Source organism: Amyelois transitella, chromosome 20, assembly GCF_032362555.1.
Source record: "Amyelois transitella isolate CPQ chromosome 20, ilAmyTran1.1, whole genome shotgun sequence".
NCBI lineage: Eukaryota > Metazoa > Arthropoda > Insecta > Lepidoptera > Pyralidae > Amyelois > Amyelois transitella.
In genome coordinates, this window is record NC_083523.1 from 8035540 (window position 1) to 8058158 (window position 22619).

Below are 22619 nucleotides of genomic sequence, written 5' to 3' on the forward strand. Positions count from 1 at the left end.
CGAAAACCGATAAAAACCGAAGGAAACACCTACTAATTCTAATATTAAGGTACCAGGACCTCAGAAATCAAAGGTGTACTTTTAATTGGCGTATCATTTTTGTAGGCGCGGAAATATTATCTAGAATCAAAAAAATACAAACAAACTAGAATCGAAAACCGATAAAAACCGAAGGAAACACCTACTAGTTTCTAATATTAAGGTACCAAGACCTCAGAAATCAAAGGTGTACTTTTAATTGGCGTATCATTTTTGTAGGCGCGGAAATATTATCTAGAATCAAAAAGTACAAACAAACTAGAATCGAAAACCGATAAAAACCGAAGACAACACCTACTAGTTTCTAATATAAAGGTACCAGGACCTCAGAAATCGAAGGTGTCTATTTATTTCAATCAGCGATATTTGCAGGCATGCACTAGAGGGGGGACCGTGGGCGCCTCTACAATATAAAAGCTGCTACGCGGCTGCCGCGGCACTCTCGTAGCTCTACGCACTTCGTAGCCGTCGTAGCAACTCGTAGCAATGGCTGTCTGGTAAGTGACTTTTTTGAAGTTTTTTTTTTTAATGAAATTTGATGGTTTTTCTTTTTCAATGTTATTTTGTTTGAGGTTTGTATCATTATAAATTAAAAATAAGATGGAAAATAAAAAAATACTTCAAATAAATACGAAATGAAAATCGTAGTGAAATTTTTACATCTCAACGAATTACGAAGATACCAATTCGTTAAAAAAACTTTTTAAAAATTAAAAAGGTTACATGGCGAGTATTAAAATATCTATTTTTTTTAAAGACTCAAGATTACTTCAACTGGTTACGATTAGGTATAAAATAATATTACAAAACATTTTATAGAAGGTTACCAGGAATTGAACCTAGGACTGGTGGTCGTTATCAGAGGTTAAATGTTACTGTTATACTACAAATCATGGAAACTGTCAATTAAATATAAAGATCGATAATAAATAAAAAAAGTCGCTTAATTTGTTCAACAGAATTCGAACGATTATATTATTAAAAAAAGAAAAATAAAAAGAATGAAGGACTTTAAAAAGAATTAAATGTAAAAAAAAAACAAAAATAAAATTCAATATTAACAATCAATTTTACTGTAACGCAGGATGTCAAATCCCACGTCTAGAAATCTTTATCTAAAATTGTATTGCCAACATACTCGTATATTCTGTACTGTAATAAACCGTCCATACTGACATTATTAATGTGAAAGTGTGTCTGTCCGATTTCCATAAAATTTTGCATACATTTATTGTGAAGTACGAAGAAGGACAATATACGGTTCTTATAACGCGGGCGGAGCCGCAGACAAAAGCTTGTGGTAAATAAATTAAATAATAATTTTGACACTTTCTGCTGTTTTTGCTAACTTGAGAAGTAGAAAATACACATTTCTATGAAAAAAAAACAGAAGACAAATTTCGAAAACTAATTTCTAGAAGTTCCTAGTTATTTATATTTTTTCCAAAACATTCCGATACGACTAAGCTTTATAAGTCATATCTAAGAAAGTTCAATACAAGTTAAGTAACTTTACAGAGACTTTGCTAGAAGGATTAGACGTCAGTTTCCCGAGTTAATACCAAATTTTATAAAAAATTTACTTAGTGAAATAATCAAGAGAGAGGCATTTTTTAGCCATAATCAAAATACATCTATGGTTTCTTTTAATATTTATATAAATAAACAAAGAATCTTTCCATAAACATTCATAAATTGTAAAAAATGCGACAATTACCGGTAATTTCAGCCGATTTACTTCAATGTACTTGTATGTTACTTAATTTAACTATAGGCACAACCCTAAAAAGTTAACTTTACCGTGAGAAGGAAATATCAAAAAGATAACCGTAATATTATCTTTCATTTTCCTTTTATTTTCATCTAAATGTTTACAATTTATATCTTTTATAGTAGCACTATTGTATACTGATGGATCTCCAAAAGAATAGAAAAAAAAATACTTTCTAAATGTTTTTACAAGGAATTTCTCCTGTATCCTCTTAAAAAGTTAAGATTTGGAAATCCCGTATAAATTTAATAAAGGATTGATGGCAATTTTCGAAAATTGAGGTCCAGACCGCTCTACACATTTTAAATCAAAGGTTTAGGCGACACGCTCAGTGACCAAAGGCTGTCCTTGCGCGAAAAAAAAACATTGGCTACTATTTCAAAAATAGAATTCATAAAATTAATTTTCACATCTAGAACATTATAGTTTCATTAATAATGTTCTTTAAATATGTGTGATTTTTTTAAATGTATATGGCAAAAGAAATCGTATCTTTTTTTAAAATTATGAATTGTGAATTTAAAATGAGTATCACGGTCAGAAAAGCCAAAGTGTACCAATAGTCGGCCAACTCTTGTCCTTATTATGTACAAATTTAATAAGGTCTATTCAGTTTGAATCAGAAATCCATCGGCTTTAGATTTTGTTTGTAAACACGAACTATATAACTTAGAATCTACAAGTGAACTGGGACACCTGTTGCTAGCAAGGACTTATGTAGCTAGGTACTGGGACACGGAGGCGATAATCTTTGTTATTATTCAAAGAAAGAACGGGTTTTAAAAAAAAAAACATAAATGATTTGACATTTGACAGATTAAAAATGGGGAGCGGTGTCTTGTTTTAGTGTGAGATGGACAGTCCACGTTCAGTTGGTCAATTGCATTAGAAAAAAAAACGTTTTCTATAAATCTCAGAAACTCTATTTCGTGATTAGGTCACGAAACGTGACCGTCGAATATCTTATAACTATTGGCCCTGTCTATTTCGTTTGGGTAAGAGAAAAAGACAGAATGTACGGAACGTCAGGCAGGCCACACCACTAAAACTTAAAATCTATTTTTTTCTTAAATATATTTAAGTATCCTTTAAATCGCTGGTCCGATTTTGGTGACATATATTTAGTTCTATTAAATTTAAAGAAGTATGCAGGGATTGTGGCAAGTTGAAAGATTAAGTTTTTGTCTACCCCTCCTCTACCTAATTACGTGAGTATACCTACATAAAATGACTCGTCTTTTCCGGTGGGGTAGACAGAGTACTTGACTATTAAAGATGTGTAAGCACAGCGCAGCTTTAAATCTGTATCTACATACATAAAAGCCCTGCCTGTAATCCCCTTGTACCGTAGCATCATCGCATACTCATCATAATCTGACTTTAATGACGTTTGATCATTCTGTAGTGCCAATGATTTAGGAATGTGACATTTAGGATTGTGGCCGTGGCAAGTGGAAGGATACAGTCTCTGTCCACCCTATCGGAAAAGGGAAAGATAGAGAGACTGTTTGTATTTTTCTAACTTTTTTAACACATTTTATATTAAAAAATATTAAAACCACATCCACACATGTAAAAAAGTAAATATTTTTATGATAATTAAAATGAATTATATATGCACTAATAAATTTGAATTCTCGTCACGAATAAACTCTCTGTTTTAAATTAAATTTGGTATACATTAGAATAGACCTTTAGAAATAACATAGGCTACTTTTTTTCTGACGGCCTCTGTGGCGCAGCGGTGATACGCTTGTCTGTGACATCGGAGGTCCCGGGTTCGAATCCCGGTCAGGGCATGATGAGAAAAGAACTTTTTCTGATTCACCTGGGTCTTGGATGTTTATCTGTATAAGTATTTATAATAAAATATAGTATCGTTTAATTAGTATCTCGTAACACAAGTCTCGAACTTACTTCGAAGCTAACTTAATCAGTGTAATTTGTCCCGTATATAAATTAAAAAAATTAAATTAAAATTTCTGGAAATTACCACGGAAGCGAGTCCCGCGCTGTAGCTAGTGTGATTATATAAAAAAACTGTGTTGTTCCCCATTCCCCATCCAGAGGGTCCAGGGATTTAAATCGTCCAGGAAGCCATTAATGTTCTGTTTAATCTGCCTTAAGTGAAATTGAGAACGCAATATATTTCGGATAGTCTTTTTACCTGCAAACTTATGATCTTTACAAACAAATTAAAGTGACCCACGGTTTACAAAACAATACATAGGTACATAAAAATCGCCTCTTTTCCGGAGGGGTAGACAGAGACTACAACTAACCACTTATAATTATGGGATACGATCACGATCTTTCGCTTCCTCCACATTCATAACTCTCTTCATGCAAACTCGGCTCTGGTACTCTACACCTTTTGCCAAGACGTCTCTAATTTGAAACGTTTTTATTTTTCTTTACAACAATATTTTAAAAATAATTATTATAGAAATATATAATAAAAATACAAAACATATCAGGTTGCTATCATATAAGTGATTTCCTCGACTGACTTTGGAAAGAGAAGCAATTGGCTCACACAATTTTTGCCCGACCAGCATAGAAGCAATTCGTAGTCTTACACCTCTTTTCTTCGATTTTCGACAAGCATAGAAGTGTTAACTTTATCTTATACATAAGTATTATTCCGCTTTCTATGGCTTCACGTATATTATTCAGAAGCAGTTATTAAAAATGTTTTAATTTTGTTTATCCTTAAATTTCTTTAATATACATACAGTTTTTGTAAACGACGTCTTTTTCATTATTCAATTCCACAAAAATTAGACCAGTGTTTTAAAATAATGCTTTATTCCAATTTTCCACTAAACAACTTATATTAAAAATACGTAAGTTAGTATGTTACCTCTATATGGTAAAACCACTATACTGATGTTTTTAAATATTTGTACAAATCATAGTTTAGATTGGAAACGACATTATCTTTTATATTTTAATTTTGAGAACGTGAAAATAAGCACAAGTAAGTATCTGCCAAGACCTAGTAAATTGATACAACGTTCTTTCAAAATAAAATGAAGAGCAACATGGTTCAAGTCGCTTCACTCTTTGTCTGACAAATTGCTCGTTACGAGTCTGATCTTGAGAGGAAACATTTGAACTGTAACTTTATGCAAAACTGTGGTTAGATCTCAGTTTTGTTGTTATTTCTACTCGTTTACGAATCCTGCGAAGATGTTTTAAGGTTTGAGAATTTCGCGTGAACGGCTTTCCACTTACAAGACAGCTTCAGGTTATTTTGAATGAGTCTAGGCTTGGTTTGAAATTTGCTGTTTGTATGAATGGTCCAGTTGTCAACAAAACATACTTGGCGTGTATGAATAAAAGCCTTGATGTATATTTTCAATTCTTACCGTAGCGGTCAGGAACGAACGAGAATCCTTTTTTTTAATGTACTTCGAAGTTATAAATATATGCGGACCCATACCCTACATTTACTTTAAAGACAGATAAATGATAGGAAAACGACGATGAATCATTCATTTGTTCATATCACGTCTAAATCCCTTGCGGGGTAGACAGAGCCGGAAGTCTTGAAAGTCTGATACGCCACGTTCAGCTAATAGGCTTATGATAGAATTGAGATTCAAATATTGACAGGTTGCTAACTCTCAAAGAATCCCAAGCTAATGAAGTCTAAGTCGAAGCTATTTCTTAGTCGCCTTTAACGACATCCATGGGAAAGAGATAGAGTGGTCCTATCCTTTTTTATATTGTTGCCCGGAACTATGGTAATTTTTTTTGCAAAACATAATGAGGTTTTATATCACGTTAAATATACGTCGCATGCAGACCCGTTGTCATTTGCACGTCAATTTATGAACAAGAGAAACATGCGGCCATTTTAAAATCTGTCAGTTATGTTGACAGGTATATTCTACATTTATGAGTTAGCTTTTGGCTGCTAGTTCGTAAGCGTGTAGCTTAAAAGCAAGAACAAATCATGTTCGAGATAAATAATTTTGTAGCTTATTGCAGGGGGATTTACTCCCGTGTGAATAAGTTTTTATTTCGAGGATGTCTTTTGCATTCTTTTATTTTTTGAATATAAGTATTTTTGTTATCGATAAGTAAATTACTATTTTAGTTTTTATACATTAAAATAGGTTACTAGTTTTCATTTGTCTGTGTTAATACTTTATAAAATTAAATAAGTGTAAAAATCAGGTCGTTAAAATACTGAGTCTCTAGAGATTTATAAAATTTGTTTAATTCCAACTTTCAAAAGGTTTGAGATTATACTAACCTTAGTGGTTTCGCTATGCTAAGTTAATACCTACTTAATGTTTTGTAAGATCTTTCATACAATAATAATAAAAAAAAAAAGAATATTTCCTTAAATTTACATGTGTAGGAAAAATCAAATACAAGCTAAATTTAAGGAAGATTAATTATTAATTTGAACTTATTAATTTCAAAAGGATTTTAATTAAGTTCATCATATGTATGTTAAGAATTGTACCTATTTGCTTTGGCAGCATTTTGTTGTGGTCCACAAAATCTTGTATAATTCAGCGTTGTTCATGAATTTCAGGAAGGCGTTTGTTGAAAATATATCTCTTTGTTTGCCAAATCGTATACGCATGTAGGTAAATATAAAAGATACACAAGTGGAACCATCTCTACGCCACACGTCACAACATCCAATCACACACCAACTGTCAGTCATTGCGAAGAAATAGACGCGCTCAGCCAATAGCAACGAAGAATCTAAATCGCGATTTCAATGATTTCATGGATTGGAGCATAAATACAACCTCCGACTCAACATCGTCGGAGCCGCGGTTCGGCGGAAGATCTTCTCTCTGATAGCGGTCGAGCCGAATCATCGCTCCCGCTACACAAAAATAAAGTCGTTATGATCGCTTTTACAAAATTAGAAATTAGAACGTTTAAAGAATTTTCTGCTGTTTGTAACCCCACTGTTCAAAACATGATATAAGTACTTAGGTATTGATACTTATTAAGAGTAAACAGTAAGTTTAGTTTCGAGTTAGTTTTAGTAGGTTTAGTAAAAGAGATGTTTTTGTAAAAAAAATGTTACTTTCAAATTCATAATACACGCGAAGCTTGACTTCGCATTTAGCCAGTGCTCATAAGAAATGCCTCAAAATTTTCCTCCAAACCATCCATGATATAAGTTAAATATTTGTAAAATTACAATCAAAGATTCAAATTATCTGAAGCAATCGACTGGAAACATCCAGGAAAAGTACGAATCGAATGGAAATGGAGGTAAATAGGTAACTTATTGCAAAGTTTATAATATATAGGTATATATTTAAGATGAAATTGACAAAGATTCTGAGATTAATTAATACTACATTGTACTTATCTTAACAAAAACACTCGTGCGCACCGAAAAGGGCACAAATGTTCTATAATTTTTTTTAAATTTTTCAAATGTTCTTAAAAAATTGATATTTTTAAGAAATCTGAAATTTATTTCTTTTATTTACTAAATTCACCCGTCGACCAAGCGACAAAGAAAATCAATAAGTACGTGAAAGTGCCATTTAAGTTAACGTCTAAAATGCAGATTTATATTTTAAAGACGGGTAATTTTATTTATTTATTCTTTGAAGAATATTGGTAATAAAACGTGATAACTAAGTATAATGATAAAGGTTTCTCAGTAGTTATCGTTAGTCTTTCGGATACGCGACCCAAACTGATCGTTAATATTGTCTATTATGTAATAATCGTTAGTTCGAAAAGCCTTAATTAATAAGAGTTGAGAAAAAACCAACCCCTAGTCTGGCTTTGCTAGTGAAATTTTAATGTTCAAATTCCTTCTTCTTTTTTATCCTGTGTGTAAATTTTCTTTTATTTGTCATACCATTAATTAAATGAAGGTATTCTTTATTATTATTTTGTAAGCAGAATTGAAATAAATCTTGCAAATTAAAAATACGTGATTAAAAGCAGAAAAACAAAGATCCACGGACGAAACTTATTAAAAAGTAAACCGCAAAATGAGTGCGGACCAGTAACTGTTTGCAGGTACACGTCCCAAAGGAAATACACCGTTCGATTGCTAATACCAAACCGCCCGCGGCCGAAACAATGTCATATAACGTTGTAAAATAAAAGAAAAATTAAACAAACATTGATTTTTAAAATCATTTTCTACTGTTTGCTGCACGCAACTTCTTCTGACTATATTTGAAAGCGTATTAATTTACTTTTATTTTTATATGGACAGCAAAAAATTAAATAATATTAACAACAAAAAAAAAACAAAGTCGCGCCTTTTTTCCGGATGGGATACGCAGAGACTACATAGATTTGCTTGCGATGATATTGACAACAGTGATCAAGGAAAAAAAAGATGTCGTCTCTGCGGATAGAAATCCTATCATCCTCTTTTCTCTCTTCATACCAACTCGTGGGTTTACAGTAGGTACTGTTAACCTGACTTGTCGTCGGGATATCCCTTCAATCGATTTTATTTAAGTGTGAAAAATAAAAAATAAACAGTACTTCTCTAAAGGGGGGGAGAGACTAGAACTTTAGAAATACTTTTTCGTTTATAGTCAACAATTCGTGAGTTGCACTTTCACCTTAGAAAATAACTTTAAACTTTTAACAATTTATATATTAACAAAAGTAATTAGCGACTGTTGTAATTAAAAGTGCCTAGAGCGGTCGTGTCGCAGCATAATATGCCCAACTATCTGTCATGGCGGCCGTCAACTGTCACTTTTTGGCGCGCGTTGACTTTTAATCAGATTTCTGAACGCAGCTCTGCATTTTGAACGCGGCTGAATTAGGCCAATTTGCAGGATGCTACTGCCTCGTGCCGCGGAAATAGATGTTTGATGTTGTGATACCGATATACAGGGTAAAACTGTGCTATTTTAGATTTGCCGCCACCAAAGGAATCTGATCTTCTACATACATATATCACAACTATAATATATGTACCTTGTGTGGATTACCGACTGCCATGCTTATTTAGAGTTTATATGCGCTAAGTAAAACATAAGGTTAACTTATTGAAATTTTATATGAAATGTTCAAAATATATGAAGAAAAATAGGACACATTCCCTTGTAACATCTTTTTAATGTAAGGAGTAAATATAAAAAACCGAAAGTTGTAAGACTCTTAAAAGAGCTTTACCTACTATTGGAATTTAGATCCAGAGAAAGTGGCAGGTTGTAAGTAAGCAGGGTCTTGCATTCATTGGCTCAAGAAAATAATAAATAAACAACATATAAAAGTAAGTAAAGTAATTTTAGCGGTTATTGATTTTTTGCTCAAAACGCCCAAAATTATAATAATAAAAAGCATAAATTATTAATTTATTTATAGACGATTTTGAAGATGAACCACGAAAACCCACTAATGAAAAAATATAATTCTCAGATCATTTTCAATTTCTTCAAAATCAGACCAACGCGGTTAGAAAGTTATACAAAGAAACATATGTTCATGCATACAAAAATCTATTTTGCCCCTTTATTGGTGGACCTTGCTCGCTCCAGTCGCTTCGCTCGCTCGGTCAATAAAATTCTATTTTCCGTATCCAAAATGTTCACAACACAACAACACCCAAACCTACCTATCCAAAGTGAAGTTAAGTATGTTTTCCCATATGGTCACGTTTTGCTGAAATCCGTTTAGAGGGCGGCTCGACTGGCAGAGAATCAATTGAAAAGGTTTTCAATGAAAAAATCTTTATTCATTTCAAGAAAAATGGTGACAAAACTTTGCGCTGCATGTTTGTATCAAAGAATATTTGCATACTTTTTCATTACCGTTCACACAGAAAATAATGCTTGCAGCTACTCGTTATTCTCGTATGAGATGCTTTGAACCAATTTCCTTTCACAATTTTCTTCTGTATTTAGCTATTCATGCAGTATAATATTTTTGGGAAGTACATGAGTATTTGAAATATTTTAATTTTCTCACCATACTGTATCTAATTCAAATTCTGCCCTCGCTTGTTTCCACTGAAGACAAATTTACAAACATATCCTTAAAGATATGTCTGTTAGAACGGTCATCAGCCAGACAGCCATAGCCATTACAATGAAACTGGTAAATTTTCGTAGTTACTTATTAAAAGGTTTTTTGGCAGATTTCTATTACCTAAAATCTTGATAAATTCCTTATTTCCACAAAATTAATCGAAATATAATATATCTACGAAAACGAAATTGTCTTGACTTAAAACCACCAATTTCTAGTCTCATATACAGCAATTTCTGTCTTAACCCACAGCCTAGCACGGGCAACCAAAAGAGAATCTGTACTCTTTTACGTAAAAATAAACAAATTTCACGTTCGACAAGTTCACACGTTTATTTTTGTCTCCTCCTTTCCAACGGAAGCAGACGTTACTTCGGTTCGCCAGAATAAGTAACTTTTCCACGGGGCGACGTAAATCTTCGCCTGTCACTGAAGTCGGATTATTTGCTTGCAATGCCGGATATTGTTCAAATGCTTTCTCATTGATTCTATTATAAGACCGATCTGTCTTTACTCTTTTTATATGGACTCCATAATTGTCTAATTGATTGATTTCAATTACAATTATTTTATCTTCACCAAGTCTAGACCTTCATTGTTGATGGTTTCTGCAATTCTAGGTAATGTGCTTATCATTGTGTGCTTTCTCATTAATTTCTGTCTAATTGATTACTATTTATTATATCCTCATCAAGTAAATCTAAATCATTATCAGTCTCTTTAGCGCAGTGCTAGTAACCCCTGGGTTACCCAAGTACAGATTTGATACACAGTCAGGACATCATGAAAAAGGATGCTACTCGACCATTTATTTTCCTGCTTATTTATCTAAAATATTGAAGAGTAAAATCTTACACTACTTTTATACGATACTGGTCACGACTACGACATATATTTGCTAAAGACTAGTAAAAACATAGTTTTTAAGACCTATTCTTTAAAGTTAGTGGCTAAATTTTAAACTGCCGTGTCTCAAAATTGTGTCGTTAAGCTTCGTATTAGTTATGTGGAGCTTCGGTTTTATTACAATTCAAAAGTTTTGGCTTTGAGACTGTCGTGTTCTCGTGTTCTGACATCTTGGAATACAAAATTTAAAATAGATATTTTTCTAGGTTTCTTATTGTTTCTTTCTTTGGTTTTTTTATGTTCGCAGTTGTACCTACTCTACTCAATACTTGAGTCACTCTTTCCGGGATGAGAAAAGTGACCAACTATAGTGCGATATCACGGTCTGTTTTTTTTTTACTTTTTCGCACCCACCTGTTGCATTTCTTTAATTTTTTTCTCATGGGAACCGTTGAAAAGTCAGTAAATCTGTTTTCTACGACTGAAATATAAGAGTGATTATATTTTTTCACTTTATTTAAATGTGTTCTTAAATTAATTACATAAATCGTGTAGTCGCATGTATCGTTGCCCAAACAAATAAAACAGTAGAATAAATAATGGATATTGAACGGCGAGTAAACACCTGTCGGATTCATTGGAACAAATTGTGTTCGTGTCTGTGCCATCCACGGCCGAAAACTTTGCTTTCGTATTGCTCAATGAAAAGAAAAAAAAGTCGTGAATATTTTTTTTTTCTTTATTAGTCCTATTCTTCGTGAAATATTGAAAGATGTCCTTAGAAGAAAGACTTCGCAACAAATATTATTGAGAGTACAATTGGCAATGACAACTAAAATAAAAATTACCGATTAAAATGGTTAATAAATACTTCGGCCATGTACCAATAGCTATTATCGAAAGTTATGTATGAACATTAGTTTGCGAATACTAACCGATGCTCTTACGGTGAGGGAAAACATCGTGAGGAAACCTGCACATTCAGGTAACTGGATGCGTAGGTAACCATGATCGATCCAATACAATAAGTTACACGATAGTTAAAGAAAAGCAACAGGTGGCGACATTAATAACGTAGGTACGTACTTATACATATTTTTTTCATCACACACATTGAAATGTCTTAAATCATAAGACTTTTATATCTTGATTTTTATATCACTTCAATTTCTATTTATTCAGAAACAGAGCACGTTCATCACGTAATTTTTTCTCACAAGGTAAATATCTTCCAAATTTAACATATGCAAGGTGCCTTTACCATTAAGTTTATTCGCGCTAAAAGCCACTTTTGGCGGCATAAAAGCCAAGATGGCGTCTACATTATTTTTAAATGCAAAGACTTGTGTTGCCAGCATATTACAATATTTATCTATATGCTAATTAGTTGCGTAGTGGTCATTTGGATTTTAATTGCTTAGGCGTAACCACAACGCGGATTTGCATTTCAAAGTGCGTTAATATTTTGTGTAAAATTAATGATTATGTAATTTTACTTTAATTTTTTTTTTATATTTATTTTATTTATTATTTGAATTGAAGAATGTTTTACATGCAATTTCGTTATCAGCAAATTTATTTTAAAATTCTATATTTTCTTTTAAGTAAAAAGTTCTATTGCATATAGTTTAACTGTTATGTACGGTCATCCATATAATTACAAATTAAAACCTAATAAACCACAACAAACAAACGTAAAACGAGCGTTTAGTTAATCCTGTAGTTTATTAATTAGACGGGTTTAGCAACGGTCGCAAACAGTATTTATCGCGTCGAGTTACAGCCAGTGCAGTAGGAACTGTTGCATTTAGCGTCATTGGAGTACACACGTCACTGATTAATTCCATTGTAATATTGTCGTGTGGTTCCCGGCAGTGCTGTGTGGTTCCCGGCACCAATACAAAAAATAATAGGACCATTCTATCTCTTTCCCATGGATGTCGTAAAAGGCGACTAAGGGATAGGCTTACAAACTTGGGATTTTTTTTAGGCGATGGGTTAGCAACCTGTCACTATTTGAATCTCAATTCTATCTTTAAGCCAAATAGCTGAACGTGGCCAGTCAGTCTTTTCAAGACTGTTGGCTCTGTCTACCCCGCAAGGGATATAGACATGACCATATGTATGTATGTATGTATTGTTGTCGCTTGTTTGATTTGACTAGTTCTGGTATTACAACTTTACTAATTCTTTTCAGGATTTCCTTGATCTTAAAATTGAAGAAATAAGAGATACTTACCTTTTTTATTCGTGATCGCTCAAATCAGTATATGTTTTTAAATACGTTACGAGAATAATATTTATATCATTCTGAACCGTGACCGCAAATCTATACTTACAATATTAAGAGGTATTTTTTTTATTTCCATTGTTTATTAATTTAATCAAGATACGTTCGTCTAGGCCTTCCCACTCCGACCTTGAAGATTGTTACATTTTGGTCTGTTTTAATCCTGTGGGAATATAGTGCAGACATGGTGCATTTAGTGGATCATTTACGTGCATGTTTACACGTAGGCATTAGGGATGTTGCTTTATTATCGATATTTCGATAAAATATACTTAATGTGTCGTGTTCGTTTTTGCTATTATGCTCAACTACTTATTTGTGATTTTGTCTTCTTCAAGAATTTTATTTATTTATTTATGTACACAAAATTATATACAGGAGCATTCAATACAGTAATTATAGTACAAAGGTGCTACTTATTTCAAAAGAAATCTCTTCCAGTAGACCCATGAGAGGAGATATGAATTTTGTTCCTGTATTTATCGTTTAGTTTAATTTGTATTATAATAAAGCTACACAGGCTTTATAGTTTTATTTTTTTCTGTATTAATTTTTTATTCTTTTCTGTTAGGTATTTTTGACCAAAACACTTCTGCCAAGATTTTTAAGTATTTATTAGATACCTATCCAAGATATTTCCAATAAACATAAGTACCTACCTACTTTACAGCGCGATACTAGCCCTATAACTTATCAATACATTACTTACCGGGTCAATCAAAGTGCCCGTATCAATTATTACCGACTGTCGATAAATTAGTCATCTTAAGATATTGCATGCAAGTGCATCTCTTTAGTCGACGTTCCCGAGATAAATTGATTGGTATCCCGTCCCAGCCTCAGTATCGTGCGTGCACGCATCTCGATATTTATCTCAGCCGTTCAACTCTCGTTAATAACGTTTAAAAATACCGCGCAACACTATTTTTAAACTTTTATTTTATTAACCGTAGATAAAAATATATTATAGTAACGCGATTGTTGTGTGTAATTAAAGATAGTTATTTTGTAAATATGATGTGTTTTAGTGTTGTTTAAACTCGATTTTTGATGTCGTGTGTGTAAGTATACTTTCTGTAATTGAATATTTTGTTACTAATTAATTCTTACTCGTTTAATTTTCGGTCTGAAATTAAAATTCTATTTCACAACTTGCTTAAAGTTTCCAACTGTTCAAAACTTTGCCAAATCTTTTCCACAGCACAAATCCAAATAAAAAAAAGTGAAGCAGTAAATATATAATAATTCATCGGTATATTTTATCTAAAAGATTTTTCATCATATTCAAGTATTCCCAATAGCTGCATGAGTAGGTAATATTTTGGAATTTTTCATAACCCGTCTCAATCGTGCTTACAAGATTTATATTCCGTTTCCTAGCAATGTAAGTCGTAGTTGTCGCGATATGCATTTTTATTTCCGACTTAACCCTTATCTGCTTTATTAGAAATAGTTCCTTCTAGCGATAATCAGTATAATATAGTTTTTAGGGATATTGTACTAGATAAACTTAGTAACTTACTAGATAATTGTATTTTTTGTAGATATTTACTCAACGGTATCTACTATTTTATTAATTTAAAGGTTTTCTTTATTTTTTTAAAGAACCGAGAACCTAAGGCATTGCTCTAAGATTAAAAAAAAAACGATTTTATTTTAAAATAGCATTATAAAACAATCGTTTCAATCATTACTCTTCGGCAATTATGTTTTTTATCGACTCCGAAATGTTTCCCGCCTAATTATGGACCAATTTGCAACAAGTAAAACAAGTTATATGAAAGTTGCCAGCCAACATTAATGTCCGCATGGTCACTTAATTTTGACTTACGAAGCCAAACCAAATTTAAAAAGTTTGGTCAAATTAGGAATCTGACTCCTTAGTCTAATATGGTCTCAGTTTTTTAAACGAAGAAAAAAGAAAGACGGCGTTATTATATAAAAAAAGATTAAAAAAAGAACGTTAGTAGTTTTTGTCTAGTAAAATGCGGAAAAAATCCAAATGGGTATTCCGTTCTGAATTCCATTGCAGAGAATCATCAATCATAATTTGTAAACGTAAAAGCTGCCCTGTCGTAGCCAGTGCCTCTCAGGACTTCTATCATTTTTCGACGTTTTTCATATTTTTTATGAATAAATCAAAGGGTATGCACATATGTACGTCTGCATTTATGCAAAAAATAGAACGAGAGGTTCGTAATTTCATTCAGATTTTGAGATTAATTGATTTATGTTGTGTTAACTATTGTTGTTTCATTTTCTTTGTGGTGCTGCAATTAACATATCTAAGTATTAGGTATATATTTCTTTAAGGTATATGCAATTTCTTTTTCTTAAAATTTAGGTTAGGTAATCTTTTGAGGTTATAAGTACCAAAAATTTTTCACAATAAACTTAAAAAAAAGACGGAGCGTCCGAATCGGTCCACCCCGTAACGGGTAGAGACGTGACTGCGCCATTAAATAATCGTTTAATCTGCAAAAGTTTGAGTTAGGACTTCAGACGGCTCAACGGCTCACTTTGTTTACCCCGGCTGCTGGGACGATAATACAGAATTAGCTGTGTGGGTTGATAAAAGACGTTGTGACGCAAATTATGGACCAGAAAGGCAATGCCGAAAAAGATACAGGTTACTGGAATAAGTAGGGAGGTGTAGGAGGATCTGGGGGCCCCGAAATGAACTGTGCAACCAGGAACACATACATATATATACATAGGTACCAGAGGCCGCCCGCGACTTCGTTCGCATGGAAACCCTATCAATCCCGCGGGAATTCCGGGATAAAAAGTAGCCTATTTGTTATACTGGGTCTTCAGCTACTGTTGCTAGCCCATCGCCCCAATATAGAATCCCAAGTTTATAAGTCACTTAGTCGACTTTTACAACATCTATGGGAAAGAGAAAGACTGGTCCTATTACACGGCACAACAATAAAGTATTATTTATATGTATTAAAAAAATAAAGAAACTTATTAGCTTACTCGTGTGTCGCGTTATGTAAATGCCCTTTGAAAAACAATAAAAATGGCCGCCGCTGGAATTTTGGGACCTCAATCCTTTATTGGAATGCCGAATTCGATGCCTATTGGTTTATATGTTGTAGGAGAAAATATCTGGTGTGTCAGAGATTTTCACCTGAAGAGGATGCTTGTAATATATCGGACTAGCTATTACACGCAGATTTATTTGTGACGAAAAGGATAAGGCGGGCAGGGAAATCAGAAACATTTTTTATTGACTCCGTACTTAAATATTTAGATTTTTCAGGCAATGTCCTAGCAATAGTACCATAAATATTTAATATTATCACTATTTCCGAATCTCACTCACCACACAGAACACCCCGTAAGCAAAAAAAGACGTGACAGGCTGTTACTTAGATGTAAACCGCCAACAGTATGAAGGAGTATTTTTTAAACTCAAAAATATTAAATATTTGAACGTCACTGAGGAGCTTATTGTTTACCTCCCAAATTGTATTCTTTGTAAAGAGCTCTAGAACAAAGTGTGTAATTTCCTGTGGTAGATAATTTAAAAACTACCAACCTGAAAATATAGACAGAGCACACTACTATATAAACGTCAATTAATAACATTTCTTTATTTTTCTCTAAGCCGTTTTTAAAGTTAACAATTTTTTTTAATAAGATCCCATTCTTAATATCCGTATTTAAATAAAGACATGCATAGGTACTATTATAAAAACGTGTTAAGCAAATTTTCTTTAAAATTTCACAATCCAAAAATTATGTCGACAACATACTTCGTTAAAACAATTTATGCTATGAACACATATCAATTTGGTTTCCCTCCAACTAGTGCAGCCATAATTCGGAAACAATACGAGAGCATTAACAAACACACAAACATTTCAGATGGATGTCGACAGCTCGAATAATTGTAACACAAACGTTATGTGGCGGGAGGCGAAATAGTTTACCTAATTCACTATGAGTGTTTGTAAACATTATACCTAATAATAGATTTAACATATAGATTAGAATAGATTTAGTGCCGTGTGGTTCCCGGCACCATTACAAAAAAGATAAGGACCACTCCATCTCTTTCCCTCGGATGTCGTAAAAGGCGACTAAGGAATAGGCTTATAAACTTGGGTTTCCTCTTTTAGGCGATGGGCTAGCATCCTGTCACTATTTGAATCTCAATTCTATCACTAAGCCAAACAGCTGAGCGTGGCCTATCAGTCTTTTCAAGACTGGTGACTCTGAACACCCCGCTAGGGATATAGACGTGATCATATGTATAGATTTAACCTGCATCTTTGAATATAGCCATGTTGGCTTTCCCATGGGATTTTTGGGAAATCCTAAGAGCGGTAAATGGACCCTTAACCTTTACAGGAATTGTTTATTAGTGCCGTGTGGTTCCTGATTAAACCACTCCGTATCTTTCCTATGGCATATCGTAAAGGCGAATAAGGGATAGGCTTAAAACTTGGGATTCCACTTGTAGGTCATGGGCTAGCAACGTATCACAATTTAAATCTCAATTTCATCAAATTTAACGTAACTTTCAATTGATTTCCGAGACCGCTGGTTCTGTCTACCCCTCCGGTAAAGAGGCGTGATTTTATGTATATATGTTTGTATAAGTACCCGAAATCGCCGAGCTTGCATGAAGAGAGTTATGAATGTGGATGAAGCGAAGGAAGTATGCAGAGATCGTGGCAAGTGGAAAGAGGTAGTCTCTGCCTACCCCTCCGGTAAAGAAGCGTGATTTTATTTATATATGTATGTATAAACTTTCCAGTCGTATAGCTTTACAGATGCTCTCAAACTATTACAGCTCAAACGTATCAAACACAGAGCAAAAGACACTCGGCCGTAACCTTGTTAGCCAGTAACAGGAGCTACAAAGGCGCCAACTCAAAGCTAATGCCTCACATATCGTATTATTCCTGTTTTTGAGACGGAGACGTTGTTTTTTCGTGGGTATCTAGTGGTGATGTGTGTTTTTTAAAAGGTCAAATAATGATAATTTTATTTTGTGATCAGGGACTTTTAACATTAATACTAAATCACAGATTTACTTTGATAGTTAAAATAATAAAATTATAAAAAATACCTACATACCTACTTAAATCTATACCTTGATAAATTTATCAAAAATATCTATATATAAGTATATATATTTTTGATAAATTTAATAAATTACCTCTCTCATCTTGGCTCGTACCTAGTTGCATAGTCTCCTGGCCTGGGGTCCACAAATTCTAAGTAAGTTTATAGTTTAATTATATGTACCTACTTAATATAGTAGAATTCTTCCTTACATTGAAAACAGAAGGCTGTATGAAGTATGTAGCACTGAATTTTCAGGATAAACAAAAAAATAGAATAATGCGACTTCTAATTGACCCACTTTGCGGACATCTGGGGAATGTAAAGTTAATTTTACAGCATATCGGGTTTGATCCACTTTCATCCGGTTCCGCGAGGAAACCAAAACCGAATAATTTCGTTTGTTCATTGTTATTACAATTTCGGTTACAAATAGCGACAATTATGAAGAGATGAAATTATGAAAACATATTATAGATTTTAAAGAATATCTAAAATACGTAGTTCCGGTTTCGTAAATATTGCAACCTATCTAATTGTACTTAAAAGCTTTATAATTATGAATTTAAACCAAAACGGTTCATTTTATTTTGCGTGAAAAAGTAATAAGTATTGATATGTAGGTACATAAGTTACTCACAAACTTTTTCTTTTATAATACTACTTAGTTGGTATGAAGTTTGATTAAGCCTGTTAACAGTATGGCTACTCCCGAATTAATAGTTAACGTAATGTCAAATGACGTCATAAGCTAAGCCAATTCTGAATTATTTTTCGGACGGACGAGTTTTTCCACGAGGCCGGCCAAAAATGCTGTACTTAGCTACAGTTTACCGACCGTGCGCTTATTATTTCTGGGTAACCTCGGAAATTGGCATCTTTGTGATGGCAACAAGAGCGTTTTTACAACGTGCGAGTCTACTCGCCTAAACAACTTGTACTCTCACCATTGAAATGCTAATAATATATGACAATAGAAATAAAAACACAATAGGAATGATGTGTCGCCGATTATCAACGAACGCAGTTATCTACGCAGTTGTAATTAAAAAGCTGTTAAGTCAAACTTACAATTGTGAAGCTAAGTGTGTAGTGAAGAAAATGCTGCAGTGCAGTTTGTTACCACTTTTTCTGCAGTGACGCTTTGGAAGCGGCTTAGTTTTAAGTAATTTATTTTTACGGAAAAGATTTTGACTTTATGGAAAAAAAAAACAATTTTATTTCAAATAAACTTACCTTTTAAATAACTGTGCGAAGCAATAGGATATTTCCACAAGATTGTATATTATACTCCGTAATAACAAAAATAAGAAATAGATATAATACTTATGAGGAATAAATAAAACCCTTATTTAGTCTTTTCAAGACGTTCTGATAGCTACATAATACCTACCATTTTCGTAATTAACCTGTGAGAGCTTATAATATATATATTTAAGTGCTGAAATTATAATACTCTCAGTTAACACTAACTCGTTCTGTGTGAATGTAAAATGGACATTTAATTTGCAAGAGAATGTTGCCGACCAATGTTTACTCGTATTGCTAAGGGCTTTATGACAAATGTTACAGTTTTTTCATAAAATGCCGTAATTTAGTACAAACATACATACATTCATATGATCACGTCTATATATCTTGTGAGGTAGGCAAAGCCAACAGTCTTGAAAAGACTGGATGGCCACGTTCAGCTTTATGCATTTGGCTTAATGATAGAATTGAGATTCAAATAGTGACAGGTTGCTAACCCGTCGTCTAAAAAAGAATCCCAAGTTTGTAAGCCTATCCCTTGACTAAGGGAAAGGCGACTGCCTTTTACGAAATCCATGGGAAAGAGATGGAGTGGTCTTATTCCTTTTTGTATTGGTGCCGGGAACCACACGGCACCGTAATTTTGTTTCTTGTGTTTACCTTTCTTGATGTGTCTGTGAACATAAATTAGTAAATTTATAATATCAGGGAGGGGTAGGGGTATACTCGTATTGGTACATTTCGAGTCTTTCACATTGATTCATGTTATTAGGTTTAAGTAATAAAAGTCAATTAACCTAAAAACTTTTAAACTCCTACTGTTTCCAAGTGATTATAATCTCCGAGATGTCGTAAAAATATAACTTAATTAGAAAATTATATGGAGAGCGCCGGCGAAGCAGCAAATAAAGTTATTGACAATAAAGCTAATGAAATACACAGTAGATTGTGACTGGGCCTCGCCGCAGGTAGTAAAGGGAATAAATTTGTTTTGATTGTGGGCTGGTTATTATTAGAATTAGTTATTGGGGATGATTCTTTATTTTGTTATTCTTTTTGGTAAAATTATTGAAGATGTCTTGCTGTTTTTTTCTTTTTTTTATTCAATTCAAATGAAGGCAGGAGTTAAATAACATACATATATTCACGTGTATATCCCTTCCGGGGTAGCAAGAGCCAACAGTCTTCAAAAGACTGATAGGCCACGTTCAGATGTTTGACTTAATGAAAGAATTGAGATTCAAATACTGACAGGTTGCTAGCCCATCGCCTAAAAGAAGAATCCCAAGTTTATAAGCCTTCCCCTGACTCGCCTTTTACGATATCCATGGGAAAGAGATGGAGAGGTCCTATACTTTTTTGTATTGGTGCCGGGTACCACACGGCACTCAATCGGCATTAAATATGTTAAATAATAATTTAAAATATTTATTTGTCCTCAGTGGTGAATCTTGTCGCTTGGCGGTTCTCTGCCTAGTCCTGTCTTGGTGTGCGCTGACGGCGCTATCGGCTCCCGCGCCGCTCTGCGCCGGCGCAGTGGAAGATGACCCGCGCGCGGCCCGCTTCTGCCAAGCGCTGAACACCTTCTTAGAATTGTATGCCGAGGCGGCTGGGGAACAAGTGCCAGAGTACCAAGGTATGTGAGGTCTATTGACCAAAAATTGCGGGAGATTTGACCAAAAATGTGGCTGATAAGCCAGGTTCAACTGTTTGACTTAATGATAGAAATGACATTCAAATAGTGACTGGTTGCTAGTTCATCACCTAAAAGAAGAATCCCGAGTTTATATCCCTTAGTCGTATTTTACGACATCCATGGGAAAGAGGTGGAGTAGTCCCATTCCTTTTGCTATTGGTGCCGGGAACCACACGGCAGAATTAGGCTATCAATAAGGCACAATTTGTAAAGACGATTTGCGTCCTTTGAGCATTACCTTTAGAGCTCCTGCGACTAACTTCCCTCCAGTGGGTATTTACTATTGTACCTATTGCTTCACAACTTACATTCTTTTACTTTCCAGCTCTAGTACGCGACTACCCCCAACTCCTTGACACGGGAATGAAGCGGCAAGACGTTGTCCACTCGTTCCTCCGCTTCGGGCGTCGGCGCTGACGCGTCCCGTCCCGTCCCCGTCGCGTCCCCCACCGGCATCGCACATAAAACGACGCGCATACCAGTAGGTCACCTACGACAATGCTTCACCCCTTATTAAACTCGTTACTTTGTCCAAAACATACTTAAAAGTTCCTTTTAGTTATTAAGGGTATCTGCACACTGCGATTGATGTATGTCTAAACCTCTCTCTCTTTACATTAAGGTTATGCATTGTACTTATTACTAAAAGTATTATAGTTGTAAGATATAAATAACATTGTTGTCAACATTTTGTGGCATTCATTTTTTATAGTTTTAAGGATATTGTAATGTTTTAAATAAATACATATTTATGACAAGCTCAGGGATTTTTATTTTATGCCGCTAGACATGAAAAATTCTTCGCTGAAGAAACAACATGACCCAGCAAAATGTATTGTAACAAATTTAATTTTCCTCCTGATGATACACCCTCATCGCTCTGGACAAGAGTCTGCGGCACTCTGCCTTTGACCACGATCCTGGATTGGTTTTTTACCCGAAGCGGCTCCTGACAGCTGCAACCTTTCCAGGGAAACCTGACCCATATTGAATCATGGCTACTTATCCAGTTGCCTGAATGCTCAGGTTTCCTCAAGCTGCTTTCCTTCACCGCAAGAGCATCGGTTAGCACTGAAACTTATGTACGTAACTCAGAAAAGATTCCCTGGCACAAAACTCCTTACTATACCGAATTTTATTGAAAGTCAATGGCACGAGTGAGGCGAGTGCGTCAACTCAAATAATTTAATTAAATCTTAAAATTTAACGTTACCTATAACGTTATTGAACCATAAACTGAGCTATAAATTGGCTATGGTTATGAGCTAAGCGTTTAATGATTTGGCAACTATGTTTGATACAAGTAAACCCTGTGATTTCTGGACAAAGATTCTAATTAATCTGAATGAAATGACTGGATTTAATGTGTGAATTTCGTAGGAGGCGACTTAACAATAAGGTCACCAATAATTCGTACACAGAACATATTGTCAGGTGAATAAGCTATCACTTTTGGTAAGGGTCTATTGCTTAGGATGCATTGGTTTATGCTCTTAAATATAACGAATGTAAATGTGAATATATGATAGAGAGCATTTTAAAAATAATGCATGCCATTTGAACAAATAAATACCTAAACCTTTGCTTCACAGCGAGCATCGCTGTTGATTCATGATAGGTAAACTATGAGCGGGACGTCAATGAAA

General features: G+C 34.0%; 1 protein-coding gene across 1 annotated transcript; it reads left to right on the forward strand.

The window, feature by feature from the left end:
- Window positions 1–483: 483 nt before the first annotated feature.
- On the forward strand, window positions 484–21731 carry LOC106131540 (myosuppressin). Its single transcript, XM_013330656.2, has 3 exons — window positions 484–536; window positions 20720–20913; window positions 21299–21731. Exons 1-3 carry the CDS (start codon window positions 526–528, stop codon window positions 21388–21390), a joined length of 297 nt encoding a protein of 98 aa, XP_013186110.1. The 5' UTR covers window positions 484–525; the 3' UTR covers window positions 21391–21731.
- The last annotated feature ends 888 nt before the right edge of the window (window positions 21732–22619 follow it).